This window comes from Accipiter gentilis, chromosome 5 (assembly GCF_929443795.1).
Source record: "Accipiter gentilis chromosome 5, bAccGen1.1, whole genome shotgun sequence".
Classification (NCBI taxonomy): Eukaryota; Metazoa; Chordata; class Aves; order Accipitriformes; family Accipitridae; genus Astur; species Astur gentilis.
Window position 1 is genome coordinate 24,825,273 of NC_064884.1, and position 23,348 is coordinate 24,848,620.

The 23,348-nt window shown below is 45.7% G+C and overlaps 1 protein-coding gene across 3 annotated transcripts in view; it reads right to left on the reverse strand.

The window, feature by feature from the left end:
• Positions 1–2,392: 2,392 nt before the first annotated feature.
• Positions 2,393–23,348, reverse strand: part of SGK1 (serum/glucocorticoid regulated kinase 1) — a 79,036-nt gene continuing 58,080 nt past the window's right edge. The window contains exons 1-12 of one of the 3 annotated variants that reach the window (XM_049800205.1): positions 10,588–10,878; positions 7,858–7,933; positions 7,333–7,408; positions 6,769–6,873; positions 6,221–6,304; positions 5,986–6,117; positions 5,597–5,709; positions 5,270–5,393; positions 4,829–4,924; positions 4,561–4,716; positions 4,363–4,452; positions 2,393–3,636 (exon numbers count right to left, since the gene is read on the reverse strand). In XM_049800205.1, the coding sequence (XP_049656162.1) occupies positions 3,469–3,636; positions 4,363–4,452; positions 4,561–4,716; positions 4,829–4,924; positions 5,270–5,393; positions 5,597–5,709; positions 5,986–6,117; positions 6,221–6,304; positions 6,769–6,873; positions 7,333–7,408; positions 7,858–7,933; positions 10,588–10,819 (1,452 nt within the window). In that variant the 5' untranslated portion in view covers positions 10,820–10,878 and the 3' untranslated portion in view covers positions 2,393–3,468. Of the gene's footprint in view, positions 3,637–4,362; positions 4,453–4,560; positions 4,717–4,828; positions 4,925–5,269; positions 5,394–5,596; positions 5,710–5,985; positions 6,118–6,220; positions 6,305–6,768; positions 6,874–7,332; positions 7,409–7,857; positions 7,934–8,037; positions 8,277–10,587; positions 10,879–23,348 lie in introns of those variants that run through there. The other 2 variants (XM_049800203.1, XM_049800204.1) reach the window with 2 other exon arrangements.

The window sequence follows — 23,348 nt, forward strand, 5'->3', positions numbered from 1 at the left end:
AGTGAAACAGGCATCTCCCACTTCACTTGCTTAAGATCCAGACTGTCCTCCAGAAGTAACGGCCTGCTGAGCACAAGCAGAGCACAAGAAAAATGCTGTCACTAAGAAGTTTCACTGATCTTCATGAAACGGTCCATGGCTTATGGTACACAGAGATAAGTAATACAGACTAAACCATGTGAAATGTCTGAATTTATGTATTTAAATTTTTATGTGTGTATCATCAATACACTCCATCCAAGGGGTGTATGAGAGCCCAGGCACACTCACCATACAAAATACCGTATGTTTGTTTTAAGGTTCATTGGGTCGACTGTTCTGCTAAGTAAAGCCACCCAAGCTGGTGGCAGTTACAACACTGCCACCAGCAGAAAATTTGGATGATTACTTCCATTTTACAAATGGGTGAAATTAAACCACAGGTTCAGCTCTTAGTCAAATTAACATATAACACCTATGTCAGATGGGATTTCGGGAGTCCTAGCCCTTTGCTTCTCAGTCCAGAGATTTTTCTCATAAGGAAGTACAGACCTTACAGACAGGGAATTCTGTAAAACAAACAAAACCACAAACCCCCAAAACAGCTGACTGCCATAGACTCCCTCCCTTCAGACATGACTGTAATACATCAGATTCAGGGAGATTAAAAACATGGACAAATTTTTCACCTTTTCTACACTAAAAAATTGAGGCGGCATGTGTTGAATATTCATTGCTAGCAGTTGCAGACTTTTGCACAAAGCAGCAGCCACATAATGAGCCTACGCATGGTAAAACAGTTAAAATTACAATCAGACATTGTTTTTAAAAGTAACCCATTAAAATAATACCCTACATCTTGGCAAAGATGAAAGATACCCAAGGTACACCTCTGAGTCGCTGAAGTTCCATAATTCTTCATTATTAATGACCCCAGTGGGGTATTTTTCTTGAAAATGACAGATAGTGTTTAATGTTTTGTTACCCTAGGGCTGCAGTTCTCTGCTCGTCTATCTGCACATAGCACCTAGCTAACGCCTGGGAAATGTGAGGCAAAGATAACGCCTATCACAAAACTTCATTGCTTAGCAAGTGCAGTTTCATTTTCTATAGGAGCAAATTAGCACTATACATTTTAACATCTCTAGCCTACAAGTCATCAACACAAAAGATGTTTCAGGCACATTATAGCACTGGAAGACTTGCAAGGCCTGTCAGTACACTATTCAAAGAGTTAGTGAACTCATGAATCTGGGATTGTTGGAGTTTGAGGGGGAGGCGGCTGCATCTCTTTCGTATACTAACACGATCTGAAAGGAGAGATGTTTCTATAAATTAGTATTTTCAGCTCCAAGTGTGGTCTCCCAGACACAGTTTATAGCTGAAGCCATACAGGTTTTTTTGTTCCTACATCCAACAGAGAATAAAAGATGGAAAGTTAACTGCATGCTTTTATCTTCGACATACAATGAACAGAAATATCACCCCTATGAAAGCTTTGCTTACACTGCTGTTATCACAGTGGCCCAAGCAACGGTTAACTTTGCCCAGGTTTTTCTCAGCAACTGCTCATTTTGATTCTCCGAATTGCTAAGACCACCAACTGCAGTAATCAGTGGATAATGGGAGCCATAAATAAGGTGCAGACATCCCCGTCCCTCATAGAAGGAAACCATCCATCACCATGCAGAAGAAATTGAATGGGATCACCCCAGAAGTAGTTATCTTAATTCTCGGCTGGAAGTCCCTCTTGCAGGCCACCCAGCAGTACTCGGTAATAAAAACCTGTATTTAACAGCTCAGTTTTACATGTATGCATACCCCATCTAGCTAAGCATATAACCAGTTGATGAAATCTGCCTTCCCAATACAGATTTTGTCACACCAGTAAACACAGGGTGCATTACACTGCCCCGCGTCATAGCAGCAACGTTCAATGCTCCAGGATGGACTCTGGGGTAGGGAGCTTCCATCAGCCTTAAAACCACCTGGTTTTAGCATATGCCTGCAGCAGAGTGCTGAAACAGCTCAAGTATTTGTATACAGCTGACCTAAGGACTTAATTCTTCAAGTGCAGTTACGCTTTGTCCACACCAGAGAGCAGTACCTTCACTTTGCTAGGTAGAGAAACTCATTATGGAGCTGTCAACATTTGTACCACATAAGAGCACCCACATTTATACACACCCACTCGAACACCGCAGTTAGAAGACCAAGTATTTTGCCAAGGTGTGTCCATGATAAGACTTGTATGGGTGCAGTTTGATGGAATAACCATCACACACCTAAGCAAAATTACACAGGTATCTCAGCTGATTGGCAGCTCAGATTTGTTCTTTATCTTTTTTTAAAAAAGCTGGCCAATACTTTTCAGAGAGAAAACCTTAGTTTTAAAATAAAAAATGACAAGAGTTTATGTATTTTTCAGGATTTTACTGCAAACCAATGGGTTTGGTCACAAAAAAATATGATACATATAACCATGTTAATTATATTACATTACAATGATGGTATACATTACAAGTAAGTCTGTAAGTTTAAATATACATCTAGAGTTACAACTGAATGTACAGATCTTTTTTACAATACATACAATCAGGAATGAAAAAAACCCAAACCCCAAACCCATAAATAATGCCCATTTTACAGATGACATTTTTTAAACTAAAAAAGAAAAAAAAAGAAAAAAGAAAAAAAAAAGAAACCAACAGCTTTGACCGACTGCAGCTGGGGCATTTTGGTCCATAAAAACCCTTTCTAAAAATAGAAATCTTTTTTCATAGCAGCAATGCTTTCTTCAAGCATTTGGATACAAGTAATTGTGAGCCCATTTCAATAATTTTAGTTGACTGTATAGATTTACAAAAGAAATTTCAAAATTACACTTAATTTATCTTCCAAATATGGAAGAAACAAACAATGCCCCACATTGTGGTATCCTGCAAGTGTCACACTGATGCTTTAAACTAAGTCCATCTGTAGTACGCAGACCACACGCATACCATTTGTTCACATAGTAAACCCACATAAATGAACTGAGAAACACACTCTGCAACAGGGAAAGCTTTGGAGCTCACAAGATCTCATCAGAAAAAGGCACATTTCATAAAATCCTTATCACGTTCAGATAGATCTTCAGGCAAGGCTTTTCGAAGCACGATTTCAAAACAGCTTGTTCTTACTCCTACGATCTGCTGCAGGAGTCTATGGCAGCAGTCACTCTTGTTTTTCTTTCCCAAGGAGACAGCACCACTTTGGGGGAAGAACGAATGGAAATGAAAAGCCTGTAAAGCTCATTTAGAGAGTGATGTGCTCTTCAAAAAAACTTCCAGCAAACAGTGTAGTTGAAATTAAGGCTGCAAAGCTGCCATGGTGGAAATGTGCAAATTCTCTTTCAAGATGACTGGTCGACTGGCAGTTCCACCAGAAGGCCAAACAAAAAATAAAAATAATAGTTATTATTATTAAAAAAGAAAGAAAGAAAAATGTTCACAAGAAAGAGTCCACGGGTGGGGCATATGAGAAGCCCAAAAAAGCCTCAGCGGCTTCTTTGACGCTGGCAGTGATGAGGATGCTGTCTGGGGACTGGCCGATGGAGTTGGGGACTGGCTCATCTGTAAACTCCGGATCGAAGTGTCGCAGGTCACTGGGGCCACTCTGCGGAAAGGGCAAGACACAACATTTAGACCCAAATGCTTTGTGAGTGCACAGTTCAATTCAAAATGGCGACGAGCACCCTTGTGCGAAAACTCAGTGTTACCACCTCAGGCCCACTATTTAACAGCCTTCGTCAGTTTTAGTTTGACCTTTTTTTGTACCCTGCTGCAGATTGTCTCAATAAAAACAAGGTGATTCAATTTAATGCACTACCCTCCAACTAAGCTTGTGCAACAGAAGCCAAATGCAAACACGCCACTCTGCCATGCAGCAGTTTGCAGGACAGGACTTTGATCTCAGGGCTAGTTATTAAATTTAGTTTATAAAATGCTCAGAAAGTGAAAGAGAACAACGTCCACAACCATATCCCTCTCCTTAGATGTTACTATTTGACAAGCTAAATGTAACTCTGCCCTTGGGAAGCTACTTGCTTTCTACATCTTACCTTCCCCTTTGGTAAAACGGGGATGCTGGGGATTATTTTTAAATAACCATGCAAATGAAGCATGTGAGAGGCCAAAAACCCAAGCTAAATTTAGATTGTCCATCACCAAATAGTCACCTACAGCTTATTTTTAACCTTGCCTGGATAGCCAGAGGGGAACGAAACGCTGTGTTCCCCAAACACAGCCATCTGGCCAGTTCCTCCCCGCTCCTGGGCACCCCACAAAGACAAGGGGCGAAAACACACTCTCCATACATTCTATAATTAGAAGTGATACATACCACATTTGGGTTAAAAGGAGGTGTAATCTTCTTATTAATGAGATCATCCCAGTTAATTGGGGAGAAGAAGATGTGATTCTTAACCTCCATCTGTTACAGAGAGAAAAACAGATTAATTCAGACCCAAGCTAATGCAAGCAGCATGGCCTAGTCACTCCCCCTCGTGCTGCCTACAGGCACTGGCCCATTTGCACTTACAAAGTCCTCCTTGGCACCAAGCCTCTTTGTCCTATCCTTCTGCAAGAGGCCTTCCAGGAGATGTCTAGCTGAGTTGGTAATATTTGGCTTCAGCTGCAAAGGTTTGTTCAAGATGTTGTCGTACATTTCTGCTGTGTTCCTGCTGTAGAAGGGCGGCTGTGGGAAAGGAGAGACCCAGGTTAACGAGGCTCACAGGTGGGCACGGGGTTGCTTGTGGGGAAGGGACGAGGAAGCTCGTTTCATTTGTCACAAAGGATTCGTTGCTTACCAGGCCATAAAGCATCTCATACAGGACTGCTCCAAGGCACCACCAGTCCACAGTCCGGTCATAGGGCTGCTTATGAAGCACTTCAGGAGCGAGATACTGTGTAAGAGAAGGAAAAGAGCCATGTTTAGCCAAAGGGATCTTTATAATTAGGAAGGCCTCTCCATTCTTGAATGAAAGCAGCTTACTGAATCCCAGCAACATCTAAGCTACCAGAAAGCCACAAGCTCTTTATAAACAGGGAGATGGCTCGAGAGCTGTTCTCTCCTGCTCAACAAGCTCTGTGTGTCCTACATGTCCTCACTGGCAGCCTGATATTACAAGACTCGTAATACCCCCTGCTTGTCTAACCAGCCATAAATATACAGGGGAGACGTCAGCTTGCACCGACGAGGACAGCCCTTGCTGCCGCTCTGTGAGTGGCAGGCTGAGGGTTGGCCCTACCTCTGGTGTGCCACAGAAGGTGGAGGTCGTGCCATTGTGCTCTATGTTTTCTTTGCAGAGTCCAAAGTCAGTCAAGACGATGTGTCCCTGCGAATCGAGCAGGATATTCTCCGGCTTCAAGTCACTGTAGGAAGAGATGAAGGAAGACAAGTGTTCGTTAGACGAGATACAGTGAGAATATTTTAGGTGCAATTGTTTACAGAACTTCACTAAGTCACAAAAAAAATATTAAAAGCAATTCTGAGCTCATATTGAGATCAACTTTTCAATGCTTATTCAAGAAAGCATGTGGTTTTTTCATCTCACAAACTGGACAAGGTTGCTTACCGATAAACAATGTTCAGGGAGTGCAGGTAGCCCAGTGCACTGGCAATTTCAGCAGCATAAAATCGGGCTCTTGGCTCCAGGAAGCAACGCTCCCTCTGGAGATGGTAGAACAACTACAGGAGACAGAGAGAACAAAGTTGTGTGAACGGCGCCAAAGCCTGTTAACAATGCACTTAATTAGACTCAACATATATAGAGAGGGAGAACAATAGCAGGAAATGGCCTAACGATCCTTTGGTAGTTCAAAACTTGGCAGGCTGAAAACATTCAATCTAGTAACTTTTCCCCCATGACTCTTCCCCTTCCAAGACTTTTTTATTTAAAAGGAAGGGTGAAAAAGTCCACCGTGCACACGATAGGAAATACTACTTCGTTTTCTTACTGCTTACCTCTCCACCATTGATGTAGTCTAGGACAAAATACAGTTTGTCTGCGGTTTGGAAGGAAAAGTGAAGCCCGACCAGGAAGGGGTGTTTCACATTTTTCAGCAGGACATTGCGCTCTGACATGATGTGCTTCTCCTGAAAACAGAAGAAATCACCAATGTTTAGTACACTGGCTTAGTAATAGCAGTAAAAATACATTTGATGGACGTTGCAATGGCATCACGAAGAAGCAGCTTACCTCCTTCTTCTTCAGGATTGCTTTTTTCTGCAGGACTTTAACAGCATAGAACTGCTCTTCTGCCTTATGCCGTGCAAGGAGAACCTGAAAGAGGATAAAATCCCAGAACTGAGCAATACTGAAATACAGAACAACTTGTAAACACAACTGGAAAGAAGCCTTTATGTTAACTGCTGAGCACTGCCACATCCCTCTGGTTCAATGTGCAAGCCCTTTGCTGGACGTGCCTAACGCTATTACCACTCTGGCAGACTAATCTAGCCCAAAGTTTTTTACGTCTAGTTGCTTTCCCTTCCAAAAGCAAAGTATATATTCTTCCCAGCACCAATGCACCACACTCCCTGGCTCTTTTATGACTCTTTCAAACACAGCACACCACTCCCTCTCCCTGCAGCTACACAGGGAGCCAGGCACTGGGCAGCAGGACATGCTTGGGTCTGGTTTAAATGACCACCATTTAACCAAAGCCAGTACAAACCTGACCCTCGGGCATTACGTACAAGAGCTGAAGAGTAAATAAATTACAATGAAAAAGAAGTTAAGTTTACCTTCCCAAAACTGCCTTTTCCAATCACTTTTAAGAAATGAAAGTCTGATGGTTTGGCATGCGGGTTGGATGAAGGACCAAGATTGATCTGCTGTGAAGGACTGGGCTAGAAAAACAAACAGACAGAAACCACATTTATTAGAACAGTTTGGTAGTGAGAGTCTCGACAATGTCCCTTTTTAAAAAATATAAATACAAGTGACCTTGAAAATTAATATTAGCACTCTTCTTACCACTAAAAATTTAATATTGACCTCTACCAGGTAGCTTAAACTGCTAGGCACTGCCTAAGAAGAGTATAACAGCCACAGCTTACTTAAAAGTTCTTGTTGAGGTCTTAGCCACATTCCATAATGAAGGAACAGCTAATAAAGCTTTTTAAAATTCCTTCTCCATGTCAGGAAAAGAAAAAGTTTCAGTCTAACTCAATTATAGTCTTTTTCCCAGTTACAACAGTGTGCTATACGCTGAACAAAAGTAACACTCATGATGCTAATTCTGCTACACTTCCATTACCGTCTGATTCAATGTTCTAAAAATGCTTCACTGAGTAAAATCTACTTACCGGAGGAGAAGGATTAGCATTCATAAGTTCAGGCTCTTGAGGCTGGGAGATTTTCAAGATAGACTGAACTTCAGGGCTGCAAGGATAAGGACACGCATGATTAGTAGAGTTCCCAGAAGCTTCAGGCAGAGCTTTCCACCAGAGGGCAAGCACGTATCGCAGACAAAGAGGTTTGGGTTGGGCTATTACAGAAGGCAACTGAAACAATCTATTCGACTTAAGGAGTAAAATTAATCTAGAGAAAGTAAATTCCGTCATACAAAGAAGCGTATTTATACTGTAAGTACAGTTCAAAATGGGGATGAGTCACTACAAATCCCACCCGATTTATTTCTCCCAAACCCAGCTCACGAAGATTGTTGCCAAGTGAGTAATACCTCAAGAAGATCAATTAACTCTTCCGTAACAGTCATGCCAGAGGTATTACAGTAAACAAACATTTTTTTAAAATTTTTTTTTTAACTAGATCTCGCAATACGGAGTGGTATTTGTGACTGAAATCCGGCCAAAATTTCTGGTACTTACTGCTTGCACGCATAGGAGTTGGTAGCTATCTTCTGAATGAAGTCGTTTAGCCCCATTCTTCTCTGCTTCATGAAAGCTATGAAAAGGACAGGGAAAGGAGAAACCAAATCGTTAAACCAGCCTGCGGGAAAAAATCACAGCCCCCCCAAGCATCCTCGAAGAAGCCCCCTCGCCGCTCACCGATGAGGATGGTCACCATCCCCCTCATCTTCGAGTAAGTCAAGGTAGGACCAGACGCCTCGGCTGCCTTCACTGTCATTTTGGAGTGTGGGGGGGTGGTGGTTGGTGTGGCGGAGATAAAACAACGAGCGTACGATATCACCGGCTCCCAGCACCGCACTGCCTTGGCGAGGCATCCGAGGGCGTTTAAGTGGCGGCGGGGATGGGCGGGACCGGGGCGGGGCGGCGACGGTCGGTCGTCCCCCCCCCCCGACGTCCTCGGAGGCGGCCGGTGGCCGCCTCCGAGGACGTCGGGGGGGGGACGACCGACCGTCGCCGCCCTTGCTACCGCCCTACCTTGGCCGCAACCCCCGAGGGACGCCCCCTCCAGCATCCCCACCGTGCAGAGCATCCACGAGCAAACGCATCGACACTCCCCCCCCACACACACTTTTTTTTTTCCGGTTATATAAACTTGAAATCTGGTTCTGCCCTCGACAAGCATCTCTTCCTAAAGTGTGCGGTCCCCCCCCCCCCCCCTCAACCCGCAGCCCGCGTCCGCTCCCGGGCTCCGCCGCCGGCCCGCCGCCCCGGGTGAGCGGCGATAAGGGATGCTGACGTTTCCTTGAAGGAGCCGCAGTGACTCAGGAGAACAAGATTTCCTGCCCGGTTTTCAGTAAAACAAACAAATGTCCCTTCTGTGCACTGCCCTGATCCTGGCTGGGACATTACTGAAAGGGAAGAGGAAAAAAAAAAAACCAAACCCACAAACCAGCGTCTTTTTTTAATGCCAAAAAGGGAAACAAGGGGGAGAAAAAAAATCCCAGTCCCCTGAGCTTGGAGGAAAGCGCAGAGATCACCTTCTAGAAAAGCTAGGGAGATGACCGAGGACTGGACAAGTGCACTGAGGGGGGGGGGGAGGAAAACAGCCCCGCTCCGCAGTTTTTTGTTTCCACTGTACACGGTCATTTAGAACACCGTGTACCAGGACTTAATTGCCCAGTCGCTTCCTTGCGGGCTCACCGCGTGCATGCACACAAGGTGAAACGATGCTGCCGGGGCCCCCCGCCCCCCCGGGCGCAGGCAGGCACAGCGAAGGATATCAGGGCCTCCCCCTAACCCCCCCGCCTGTGGGGCGCACCCCCCCTTGCAGCCGTCGCAGGGGGCAGGCGCGCCCGGGGGGGTGCCGGGCTCCTGCGCGCTACAGGCGGGTGGAACTTTCCACCCGACGGGGCGTTCTTCATGCGCGTTTTTCGCCTTGCTCTCTGAGCGAAGGGCGCTGGGCTGCGGCCAGCGCCTCCAGCTGCAACGTGCCCCCCTCCTCCCCCCCGCCCGGAGACCTTTTCTTTTTTTTTTCTCTTTTTTTTTTTTTGACTCTGCACCCGCTGCTGCCGCCTCTCCCCGCAACCACAGGCGGCCGCTGGGCGGCATCCCTTGGCAGCTGCCTGTATCATCTGCCTCGGGGCGGGGGGGGTGGGTGATGGCAAGCACCCCAGCACAGCAGCCGTCAAAGGCTGCAGCTCACCCTGAGCAGCAAGACGGATGACCCGGAGTACAGAGATAACCCCCGCGAGGTGGGCACAGCTCTTCAAAAGCGCTGCAAAGGCTTTACAGCGAGAGAGGGAGGAGGGATGCTTGCCGGCTCCGCTCGTCTCTGCACCGAGCCGCCGGCGTCCTTCCCGGAGCGGCGGGGGGCTCTGCCCGGCCCCGCCGGCGCGGTGCGGCGGAGCGCAAGGGAGCCGGCGCCAGGGAAGAAAGGGGCGACGGAAGAAGCAAGGACAAGCTGGCTGCAGCCGGCGGGGCTTTAGCTTCTCCCACTTGTTGCTTTCCCCACTCTGTTGCAAAAACTGCCACTCATTAATGGAAGGAAAAAAAAACCCACAAAAAACTAAATGACCCCCAAACTTGATAGAATGGAATAGGCGCAGCCAGTTTCCTCAGCCCCCTCCGGACTGCTTTCAGAGTGCTGCTGTTAAAAATTGCTCGGGACCCGCAGTTTTGAGGGTACCCGGAGCTCCCGATCCCCGCTCGCTGGCTCCCCTGGCATCTCCCTCCGGGCTCATCGACGTGGCGGCCCGCAGCCCGGCCGGCGCTGCCTCCCCGCCACGCTCCCGCCAGCTGTGCGCGGGGCAAGCGGCTCCCAGCCGCCGGGCAGGCTCCGGCGCAGCCTCACACCCTCCCCCCCCCCCCCCCTTCTGCACAACCTGCCGCGGGCTGCAACCCACTCGCCTCCTCCCCCGCTCCGCCGCGGCCCCCCACGCTGCGCGCGAGTGCCCGCGGCGCAGCCCGAGCGCGGCCCCCCCGCCGCCCGCCGCTGCCCCCGCTCCGGCCGGTTACGCCACCGCCCTCGGCCGCGCTTGCATCGGCCTTTTAGCCAGGGCCCCGCTGCTCTCGCCAAGTCACCTGGCCCCTTTCCGTGCTAAACGCTGCCCCGGCCGTACCCAGCACGCCCCCCCCCCCCTCCCCGCCCCGTATCCTCCGGTGCCCCGCTGCTGGAGGGGTTATTCCCCGCCCTGGGGAGCAGTTTTCCTGCCGAGGCAGGGTGTCCCGCCGGCAGAGCGGTGAACCCACCTTTCAGCGACGACTTCTCCTCTTTGCCCCGCATCTCGCTTCCCGCCGAGAGCCCGGGCGCGGCGCGGCAGCGCTGAGGCTGCGACTGGGCTCCCGGCCGCCGCTGTATTCCCAGAGAACTCCCCTTCCTGGCCGGGCGGCCCGGAGGCAGGAGGGAGGCGGCGAGGGCGGCGAGGCCGGCCGCCGCTACCGCTGACCCGCTTATGGACGCAATCTCGAGGGCGGCTGACATGCAGGAGCGTTATAAAGTTCAGCACGGGCCGCCCCGCACACTCTGCCCCGTTGCAACATCGCCCTCAAAATTACTGTCATCAGCGCGCACACGCACGGGCAGCGGCGGGGGAGGGGACGGGACGGGGCGGGGGGGGCCGCTCCGGCCCCAACTGACCTGCCGGCAGCGGCTAACCCTGCCCCACGGAAGAAGGCGCTGCCCACGCTCCCCCCCGCCACGGCTGGGTGCGAGCTGCCGCGCCCCCCCCTCCCCCCCCCCAAAAAAAAGAAAAAAAGGGGGAAAAAAAGGCTCCGCGCCAGGAGGGGCAGAGGCGGGGCGGGGGGCTGCCGCTGCCCGCGGGGGGCGGAGGGCTGCGGCTGCCGGCCGGGCTTCCCCGCCGGCCGGATAGCGCCGGGGCGGGACCGGCGCCCCGCTCCGACCTGGCACCCAGCGCCTTCCGCCGGCAGCGCCCCGGCGGCGCCCCCCGCCCGCGCGGCTCCGCTCCCCCGCCGCCCGCCGCCCGGCCCGGCCCGGCGCCGCGCACCCCCGGCCGCGCCCCGCCGCGGGAAGCCGGTGTCCGTCCGTCCGTCCGTCCGTGCCTCCCGCCCTCCGGCGCCCTCCGGCACCCTCCGGCACCCTCCGGCACCCACCTGCCGGCTCCCGGCAGCCGGCAGGGCCCTCGCCCCCTCCCCGTGCTGGAGGTGCCGATCGTCCTCTCACAGCACGGGCGTTTTTAACGTGGAAGGGAGGAATTCCTCCCAAGGGACGAATTACCATTGCTTATAATTCACGCGGCGTTCTCAAGTCATGAACTGGAGTTCTCAGAAGCCCGGGGTTTGGCTCAAAAACCTGAGCGTCCTAAAGTTGCGTTTTAAAACTTGTCTCTGCAACGGCAGCAGCAAACGCCTTGACAGTTGAAACGGGTGAGAGCACACAAGCAAGGAAAAGGTACCCAAAGATCCCCTCTTTCGCAACCCAAGTCTTCTAGAAAAGCATCAGACGTTGTGCAAATCTCGAGAAATTGCAAGGGCTTGCATCAAGAATTTGTGTAGTCAGTGGGCTAGGGGTGTACAGCTGAAAATTAAATACAAGAGAAGAATAAAAAAAATGACAGTGACGTTTCACTGACGTTACTTCTCTCTCTCAGGCTAAAATTTTGACAAATTGTCCTGAACTTCCAAATTAATAATAAAAATTTTCAAAGCAAAATGAATAAAAATAAAGTAGAAGGTGGACAATGAAAACAAAAAGGAAAGGGAGACTCCACACAAGGAATATTAAAAGTTACTGAACTCCTTGCCCTGGGATGTGTGCACACCAAAAGTGTGGATGGGTTCAAGAATGGCTGGACAAATCAATAGAAAAAAGAAAAGATCTGACTACAAAGATGGTGCGTCTGAGCCGGAATGTTCCTGGACCACGGATTCCTGGGAGCCAAGGCTCTTTTGGGGGCAAATCACTGAAGGGTTGCCCGTTCTTGCCCTCTCCCTTAGCAGTGCACTGTTAGCTGGTGCTGGTAACCCAGACTGACCTACATGGACCTTGGGCCCACACCTTCATTCTGATAGCGTTATATTGCACTTCTGAGTGGCATGATACTGGTTTTTTATTCACAGAGTTTAACCACTCAGAAAAACCCAGGAACTGCTGCTTACTGGCAAGAAGAAAGAGAACCCATTTGATTTGTAACATAATGTAAAGCATTTGACTCTGCCGAATAGCTGTATTCCATGTAAAAGTAGCACTAGGTAAACAGATGCTCATCAAGCTCTTCACCATGGCAGCATCCAAATCAGGGCCCCACTGCTGGGCTGTGAGAAGTGCAGAAACACACAGACTCTGCTGGAACTGTGGGCGACCTACACGTAAGGGCAGAGCATGCACGACATGCTGGCTTACTGGTATGCGTGACACCACAGTCCTGCTGATGCAGAGATTGGGACATGCCCAACGTAAAGCTAGGAGGGATGTGATTCAATTTATCTTAAAGAACGAACACACACACATCACTAATGTGGGCCTGTGTTGGCCAATGCAGTTCAAAGCACCTTCAGCAGTAGCTGGACTGTGGAAATCTGTCCCTCTAGAGAAGTCTTGCTGTTTGGAGGGTTTCTTCATCTGCAGTGGACAGATAGATGTTAGTCCTGCCTGACAGTGTTCATGAGGCACAGAGAAACTTTCCCCTCTTGCCCTTCAGGAAGGTCAGAGGCTTCAGCAGCCCCCATGGTAACTGGAATTTGTAAGCTCTCTTCCTCTGATTCTGTCCTGGTTCTTACTGTCCGCTGCGGAGGAAGATTTATGAATGCAATTCAGTGCCTCCATCCTTCAGGAATTAGATTCTCTGATAGCTTCTGAACTTTGGTTTGGCAATGAATTCAGTGCTGAATGAATGAATTCCTGCTTACTTATCTTGCTGAATCAAGACCTTAGGATGTAGCAGGTTGAACTGTTCCTAGAATTACTTGGCTGACTCTGGAAGGAAGCTTACCCAAATTCTGCAACTGTTTTCAGCAGCATTTGGCTTTTGGGTTAATTAAACAAAGATGGAATTCAAGCCTTGGACTGTAGGAATGATATAGCCCCTGAATGCAAAAGGCGATGGCACTCCTAACAGCATCTGTCTGCTGAAGCAACATCTCAAAAGCTTTTATTTTCCTCCTGTAAATCCCCAGCAAACAAGTTCTTGTCTCTGACCTTGTAATTAAGTTTCATGTGCAACAGCCAAAACTTTCAGTCAAGACCTTCAGGCTGCCCCCACAAATGATGTCTACAAGTAGCAGCAAATAGATAAGGAACTGACTAACAGCTTTAATAACAACCCCAACAGAGATTTTAAATCAGGAGCTTTTGAATGCTGTCAACAGGTCTGCTAGACGTTGTTCTGACAGGAGGTTTATTGACTGAAGCCTCTATTGATCTGGAAACCTCTAATTGATTTCAGTGTCATATTTTGCCAAACACAAATTTGGAACATCTTTTATTTCCCTTTTCTGATGCTTACGGAGCAGGTTTACTGCATTGTCAATAAGAGGCTTTAGTGCCAAGGGATTACTCACAGGATCACGGAGTGATGCAGGGCTGTACTGAGAAAAAAGTAATTCCCGTCCTTGTAGAAAGCAGTGGAAAATTACAGCATCCTTTAGATGCACTGACCTCTAGTTAAAATAGCTGATAAACGATGCCCTAACTTCCGTTTTAATTCCAGCACACTGATTTGAGTCTAACGGAGTTGTTGTCACTGTGACTTTATGAGCAAATATTGCAGGTATTTCAGCCTGTAGCAGTCAAGAGAGGGGTGACTGCAGAGGGAGCACGTTTGTATGCCTTCCTCTGAGCGTGCCCCCGCCCCAGATTAGTATAAATCCTTGCAATATTGTGTAGTCTCTAGCTTAGAATCCTCATAAAGCCAGGTTGGATGACAGATACTTGAATTCATTGTTGTTGTTATAAACTTAAAATAATGTGCTGTGACTACACAGCATTTGGTCTTATCAGAACTGAATAATGCTAGTATGGTAGAAGAGTTGAAAACCTAAGATGGAAAAGTGATAAAAAAAGGCTCATGAGAAACATGAAGATCCTTAGTGAGGCTGTGACTTTGGTCTGCTGGTCCCTTTTGGTCACAAGGTAGCCTAACGTGAGAAGCTGGTACGTGCTCCAGAATGAATAGTGTAAGCATGCAGAGGTGGATTTAGGCATTTTCTATCAGGGACACCATCTGAACAAGTTTCTCTGTACCTCTCACTTGAACATATGTGCTAAAATACAAATGATAGCTGATCTAACCTAGCTATCAGGTCATCTCTCTTTCCCTTATCTTCATCTAGTGTTCCACGAGGTGTTTGCTGCCATGATATCTCAATGCCTTTCATGTGTATACAAAACCCCCGTCATCACCATTGTAGTTCATTATCTTAAACAAAAGATCTCTTTAAGCCTGTAAGCCCTCCAGCAACCTTGGAGTTAAGGCAATGAATGCTGTAAATAGTGAGCAAATTAGTCGAAGAGAGGAATTTTTGCTAGAGAGGGGTTCAGCTGGCTGCTAATGCAAAACAGCAACTTGGATTCTCGGAGATTAATTGGGTATGAAAACAGAGAGGGAGGCTCACATTGCCAGGTCTTAATGCTTTTCTTCTTTGTGATACCACCATGTCTCTTGCCATTATGTTGGCTGCTTTAATATCCCTTACTATTTCTAGGAGATTTTCTTTCAGGAGGTGTAAAAGGCTTCCTAGGCAGAAGGATGCAAAACATGCATGCTAAACAGGGCTTTATCTATAGGGATTTCTCTCTAGTGATCTATAATTTTAGGACATGTTTGCCACAGCTATCTGGGTCCATTGCTTTCAGTGGGGTTATTACAGTATTTCTGAGGGTAGACTAATTAGTCTAAGCTAGAGGGTGAGGGAAGAAGTGTTAATTTTGCCCTAGGTAACTGGTCCAAAATGGAGTCAAAGTATTTATATATTCATTCATAGTGTATTTAACATTCTTAAGTTTTGGCATTTGAGTTAGGCATATAGTCACCAAAGGTACCCCTCCTTGGTTAGAAGAGACAAACAAGCACCCTGGAGGCAGCTCAGTGCATCTGTGGCCTGAATCAGGCAGTGTCTAATGTTTAGCTGAAGGAATTTGGGCCTGAAACTCGCAGATAGGTAGAGGCTTTTTTGAATTACAGGTGGGGTTTTTTTTCTTATTTCTGCAGCTTCACATGTAAAAGACATGGAATTACTTTAGAGGATCATATTGTCAATATGGGCTGAGAGAGCTGGTCATTTTTTTCCTGATCTATATAAATTTATATAAAAAGATAAAATCTTAGGGCAAGTTTAAATATCATACGTGATAGGTAGAGATTTCTGACCTGACTCGGTTCGGTCTAGCTATGGACCTGGAAGAAGACTCGTAACATTGGTGGAATCCTACCTAGATGTCTGGTATTACTATAGCCCTGGTTCCCTTCCCATGAGGAGCTACCAATCACAGTGAAAGATGTGGGACTTGGAAACACTGACACCTAAAATGTTGTGATTCAAGAAAGGACTTGAATCCAGACTGTGGGGAAGGGAAGGAAGTATAACTGTATCCACATTGAACTGGCAACTGGTATCATCACCTGCCACCGTCCAACATGTTGGAAATTCCAGGAAAGTGCTTTTCCCACAGCACATGATCACCACAAAGAATATTACTGTAGGACAAAGAAGTCCCACAGCTGTTTCACAGGCAGACACAGAAAGAAAAAGCCACAAACATCTGCAGCATTAATTTCTTTTTTTTTTTTTCACTTCCAGATGCTATTTTCAAACCTGTTCAGTCATTCACTGCACTGTGAATCTCTAGTACTCCAATTAGTCCAAATTTTTTTAATACCTTAAGCCCTAAAGTGAATTGGCAACCTTTGATAGGGGTTTCATTTACTTTGATAGAAGGTGCCTTTACTTTCTTTGTAAATGCTTTACGTGATTCCACAAAGAAGAGATTAACTTCAGGCAGCCAAGCTCAAACGTTTTGACCGTAGGTTTACTAGACTTCAGGAACGAAAGGAGCTGCTAGAACATCTAGCCTGGCTGTCTGTGTAACACAGACTTGCCTTTGCTGCTACGTATATCAGGTCCAACAACTTTGCCTCTGAGGTTTCTTGTCTCTTCCTCTTAACTGAAGCTTGACTATCTCAAAATTTTCATCCAATTCAAGGATAAGAATCAGGAGGTTTTGACAAGCACAGACACCCACCCATGCATAATCATGCAATAGACCACAGGCTGTGTGTGTCTGACCTTTCTAGCCTTCAGCAAGGGCTTCCTCGTCCCACTGCATCTGCAGCTGCTCATCAGCACCCACATGGCGGGTGTTACCAACCCTTGGGTCAGCTGGCAGATCTCCATGTGGGAGCTCCCACTAACTCCCATTAGTCAGCCAGGTGATGAGCACCTGGGCACAGCCTCTTCAGCTGGCACAGCCGAAGCTGGAGGCTGACGTCTATCCCGGCCTGCTTAGTCAGTGTGCGAGGCAAACAGTGAGCGTAGTACCACTGATCCTACACACCTTGGCTGCATTGTCATTTTAACCTCGTAAAAAAAAGGATGCAGATTTGGAAGTGTGCCACGCTCCACATAGCTGCTGATACTTCGTAAAGCTTCTCGTCAGAACCTTATAACACTGTGCTTTTTTTCAGAAAATGCTGCGTACAGGAATGGGGAAGAGCAGGTCTAGCATATTGGATTACTGGCAAATGCAGTGTGACTGGTACATAACTCTCAGCGTGACACTAATCTCTATACCTGCAGTGAGATGAACGCAACACCTCTCTGCCTAGCTGAATATCATGCATTGGTCTTTCATACAAGACAGGCTTAATAATGCTGTAGAATATTTTCTTTTCGGGCTGGGGGAGAGAACAGGAGAAAGAGAATCAACTGTCTCCATGTACTTTTAATAGGGCATCAGAAAAATTAACTCCTGGAACTCTGGCATGTTGCAAACACGTCTCAGCCTGCCCCAATATAGGAAACATTACTAAGCAGTTTGTATTTTGTTGATAGTGGAGTTCTTTAGAAATACAGATAAGGCTCCAGGTGAAGGAAGTGAAGCATAAAGAATGAAGTAAGTACTGTCCAGTGAGACAGAGGATTGAAAACAAGACTTTTGGCCTTTGGTGTTGTACCGTTAGTGTAGACAGATGAACCACTGAGGGCAAATATACAGTTTAAATACAGAAAGGCTGTGCACAATGTAGCTGCCAATGGTAGCTTTAGTCACTTGCAGAGCATAGCACTGAGGACTTCTCTGCAGTTACAGGGAATTGTGTTACTAGTGCTGTTATTCGTGATTTTCACTTAACAATGGTTTTCACTTACGCATCTTTTTATCCAGAGCTCTTTAAACCCTCACACAGGCAAACATTAACAGTGACATTTTAAAGAATGAAGAGATGGGGAAGTTGGATGACTTGGGTCATTGTCATATGATGAGCCTGAAATAGAATAAACATTTTGTAGAGCTTGTGACTTTCAATCCCATGCTCAACTCGTTGGACATATAGCCCACCTCCTACAAGGCAAAACTTGACAACAGTTTTGCTCATTTAGTGACTGACCCAGACTGACTGACTCAAAACAGTGTTTTAAATCACAGCTGTTGGACTCTGAATCAAAATCAAATGTGGTCTTCTCCTAAGTTCCATGAGGTTTGCAAATAATACTCTAGTTTTGACCTGTTCTGCAATTTTGAGATTCTTAGCGCTTTTTTCAGAAATGATGTATAGGCAGACAAGGAGTAGAGGAAGGAAGGGAATTTCTCACTGTTTGTGCCAGTATTTGAGGTATGAAAGTATAAAATACACAAGGAGCTGCATATGCCAGATTCAGCTGAGTAGTAACCCTGTACCTGCATAATCCTTTTTTGATTTCACTATACCTGCTTCAAAATGAGTAGTACATGGTAGTAAAGTATGCTCAGCTTTGTCTCGAGATAGCACTCTGAAGTATTTGTTACAGACCACATTTTTCTCATCTTTAGTATTATATATACATATATAATTATTGCTGTGATCATGTTTTTAATTTAAAATGTATTTATTCTATTTTGTTTAACTTTTCTAATTTGAACAGCATACTCAGAACTTATAACTCTTTCATCTAGTCTCAGGTCACACTGATGAAAGATCTGTAATCACTCAAGCCCCAGATCATTCACCCTGGTTATTTCAAGTATATTTGTCTTTAGGCGCTGCAAGCACAACTAGTAAACTTCCAAGTCACTTTGGCTGTGTGAGCTGAGTCATAGAATAATACAAAAGGACTTCTATTCGTGCATTTGTGCTCACTGGAACATACTTATATGTATAGTAATGACTAATGAACTAGTGAACACATTTGTTAATGACAGCTCAATAGGAAAATGTGATTTTTTTCGGGGGGGGGTAGGCTGTTATGATGTTAGAGACTGTGAGAACCAACATTAATTCATTAATATAATGAGTGTTTTTTCTTTATACACATCTTTATTCTTAGATGTGGTATTTTAAATATTGAACAATATTATGAGCCTGAGACATCAGGTCCCACTTTGTTGTATAAGCCTGTCTGTGGCTGCCAGGATAGGAAATAAACTTCTCTGAGTGTTTCTGAGTATCTCGTGCCTTCCCCTTTAACAGTGTCTCTCAAACCCTGTTAATTCAGGGATTATTTAGGATTTTGGAAAACTATCCATGGACTACCTTATACAACACAGCTATAAGGTTTAAATTCAGCAACAACTATAATGAAGCTAAGCTTTGAGTGTTCACTCACTTACCTTTTTCAAGAATGTTTTGGGAATATCATTATTTTTATTTCTGTGTTTCTTTTGCTTGACTGATCAGTTAGAAAAAAAAATTGTGACTGTTTTGCAGGTCACCATCTGATGTTTAATGGACTACCAGGACTGCCACATGTTGAGAAACACCTCTGTGTGATATCTGACACTGACCATTACTGGAGATGAGATCCTGGGCCAAGTGGACTTTGGTTGGACCAAAGTGGCAATTCAGATGCTCTTAAAGCAATTTAAGAATGCTAAACTGATTAAAAACTACATCTTATCAACATATTACAGCTACTGACTTGTAAAAGATGGTCTTTCATCACTCACTATCATTTTTCCCGGAAGATCTTTAAATAGATTTCAAAATCACGTTTTACTTTAAATTGGCTCTGCAGGAAGAAAGACAGGCTTCCAGGCTGTATGCCATCATTCACGAGCATGGCTCAGCATCCTGATGCTTCTGCAGGGCCAGCTTACAAGAAATGTGGAACCGCTGAGATGCTGAATTCTTTTCACAACACGAAATGTTTAGACTGCTAGGAAAGAAAAAAAGGGAACTGGCGTGGGAGTGCATGGGGAACTCTATATAGAAAGAGGAAGTATCGTGTGACTGATCAGGAAATGGGTACAAAGCATCTGTTTTGGTAGTATTTTCACTTGTTTTGGGGGCATTTCCATAGGGAACTGGAATCTGGCCCTGCGTGTAGGTCTTGCTTCACTCTGGAGCGAAAGGCAGGCACTAATTTGGAGCAAAACACAGCAGCTGTCAGCATGAGCGCATAGCAACACGGCACAACAGCTGAAGGCAGGTCGCACACAACACAACATCCCGCTGAAATTGCAGAGGGTTGTAGAGCCATTGTGGGCTGCAAGAATCACAAACAACTCTCTGACTTCTATAAAAAGAGTAAGCTATTTTCTAGGCTGTCTTTTCTGACAGGAATTGGTTCTCTTTTGCCTCCAGAAAGTCTGGGATACAGTCCCATCTGCACTACAAAAACTCCAAGGAAGTATGCAAGGCAGCAAGGTGCAAACAGGATGAAAGCCCTTTCTGGTCCTGCCTGGTGAGGCACTTCTTTACCATGCACAGATTTGACACGAGAGAATTTTAGCCCTCATCTTTCCATAAACATTGGCTGGTCTGGAGTACACTGCCAATCCTCGTGATGTCAGGTCTGTTCGCTTCTTTGTTTTTGTCACATGATTTTTATTATTTTATTATTATTTTGCAGAAGCTAATTCCAAAAATATGAGTTTTTCTTGTGTAAAGTGAAGTTCTGCTTATGCTTTAGCTCTTGAGCAAGTTGTTGTTAGTCACATCTTTGCAGAGTTGTGGGGAGGGTACTGTGCTGCCCTCAATGCAGTGACGTCATTTTTGGAGGAAGTCCTTGTATAGACAACTTATTAATTGATTTGGAAGACTTCAGACAGCATTTCCAGGAGGACCAATTCAAATTCCAGATTTGGTTCTCCTTACTCAGTCATTCCTCAGTCAGCTGGGAGGCAGAGGCAAGCTTGCATATGCTGGTGCAAGTGGGCAGCAGAGAAAGCTGAGACAAAATCCCTGACAGAGGATATTTTGGATGTCCCCCTCTAAGACAGAAATGTAGCGCTCCTACAGTGTTATAAAGGGACTGAAATAAATGAAAGATATATTTCAAGGGCTGTCATGTTAAAGCTCCTGAGCAACATACTCAGCGAGATGTAGAGCGAGGCAATTATTTGGAGGACTCTTTTTGCCATTGCCTTTCCCATCTCCAGAGAATGAAACTTGTTAGCTTAAACGATTTCAAACATGACCCATCCCCCTTTGCTAAGTAGGTCGTATTAGTCTACATTTGTCCTGGATCACAGTGTAACAATAGTGACAGGGCATAATTTTCTGCACTGCTCCCTTGCTCTTTTTTTTCAGACTTGCTTTTCCTCTGTCTTCTTTCTGTCTTTTCCACTACTGCTCGGAGAGAACTTTTTTCCTTAATCTGCTCCTACATCTCACTTTCTTTTCTCCCTCAGGCTTTTTCCTTCTTCCTGGCTGCTTCGAGTTGCAGCCAGCACTCTGAAAGCAACGTCATCAGCCACAGTCACCTTCAGAGGAACATCATGAGTTCAAAGTTATCTTCAAAATTATTTCAAGTGAAAGACATCACTTTCTCACGTTTTTATTTCACAGGGTGGAGTCAAATAGAATATGGAAAACTGTGCACAGTTTTGGCCACCCAGTTCAAGAAGGATGTCAAGAAACTGGAGAGAGCCAGAATGGAGAGCTACCAGCATGGTCAGAGGTCTAGCGCACAGGACCACTGAGGAGAGACTGAAGAGCTGGGCTTGTATAATCTGATGAAGAGGAGGCCAAAGGGAGTTGAACAGCACCCTATGACTTCATGACGAGAAGCTACAATGACACCAGAGCTAAACTCTTCTCAGTGGTAACAGAAGGTACGAGAGGGGGCAATGGCAGCAAGATGAGTGTTCAGCTCGGACATGAGGAAGCAAAATGCCTACCAGGAAGGTAGTGCAGTCTGAGAACAGGCTTCCTGGAGAGTTGGGGGAAACTCTGTCCCTGGAGGTTTCCAAGCCTCAACCAGACAAAGCCATGCTGACCTGCTCCGGTGCTGGCCATGGTCTGGCCTCGGGGTGGGATGGGTGACCTACAGGTTCCCTCTAAAGAGCACTATAACACTGCAAAATCATGTACTTGTTCTCTCAAAACACTTAGTACAGAGATTGCCAGGCTGTCACTCAGTTAGCCAGTCCCTCCCGACCTGGAAGAGGAGGAATTTATTTGGTTTTTTTTTAAGGGAAGGATAATACACACCAGTCTGAACAGTTATGGTAATTCTGGCATAAGTGAAATACTTGTGAATATCTCTAACCCTTGCTTTAAACTGAATGTATTTCATGTTTTCACTGCCTTTCAAAACTCTACGTTCTTGCGGGTGTTGGAAGATGTGGAGGCAGACTGCAATGCTGAGAGCCTAGCCTAGCAAATATGCCCGGCAGAGCAAAACCTGTAGTTTCTGTGTTTAAGACTGTGTTGGAATTCTGATACATCTGTCCTGTAACAACAGATGTAAGGGGAAAAAGTTTGTGTGGACAGAGAAGATACTTCTAAAGTAGTCCTGCAGATATGTTATATTTTACCTTAAAGTATATTTATAGACTCCAGGGTATGGTAGGTCACACTGTATTAGAATGTATACTCTCAGTTCTACAAACCAGTGTATTTATTTTTAGGTAGGCAAGTAGCCTCCTTAGTTCTAGTGGGATGATTCACATCCATGTGATGATGCATACATGTGTTTATAGAATAAAACTTCTTTTTTTTTGTTGTTTCAATATTTATGACTTTTCTCTGAGTTGTTATTCTAATGAAATCTTTGTTCAATTTTTAATATTTTTTTTTTCCTGGGGCTCTCCACAGGCATCTGATGCTTTTTGTGAAGAGGTGTTTCTCTTAGAGTTTTCAATTCCTTCTTATGAATAAATTTACTTATTTTTACTGGGATGCCTGAAATACTTTGTTTAGGACATAGGTTGTAAGCCACAATTTGGCGTTTGCTACAATTACTTTTAACATACTTGCAAACTTAATTTTTTTTTGTGCAGCTATTTTAAAAGTAACAGCAATTTTCCATCTGTTTTAATCTGTGGTAAATGAGTTTATGCTGCTGTGTTTTAGGCAGACAAGAGCTTGTCTTCTTCAGTAATTATCTCCAGACAATGCTGCTTGAATGATGTGATAGGCTAAATGAAAATGATAGCGTATCTCAGGTAAACTAAGCAATTTCATTCCAACATATTAAAGTCTGATTATAATAAAAGGTTTTGAATTCATTTCCCTAAGCACTGAACTGATATTCACAAATTGCCTTCTGAGATATACAGTGACAAAGCGGATATAAGTATCTCCTTGAGACTACAGAGGGTATCAAGGAATGATATGATGGTTGACATCAGTTAAAATGAATCCTTTTTGATACCCAACTGGGATCAAACCCCTTACTTCCCTGGTTCCTGAGAAGCAGGAAGGTTTTTGAGGCTTTAATACAGTCATAGACATCAGTCATTGCTTCATTTGACCTGAAAAAGTTTAAAACATAGTTTCTTCTCCACACGAATAGAAGCCTTCATCCTCCTGTGTAGGAACTGGGAAAGCAGTAGGTTTCTTTGAGGAAGTTTTCCCCTCCTTCCTAAGGCAATCAATGTGGGGACAGCCACCTCTTTGCCTAGGGCCCTGAAAGGT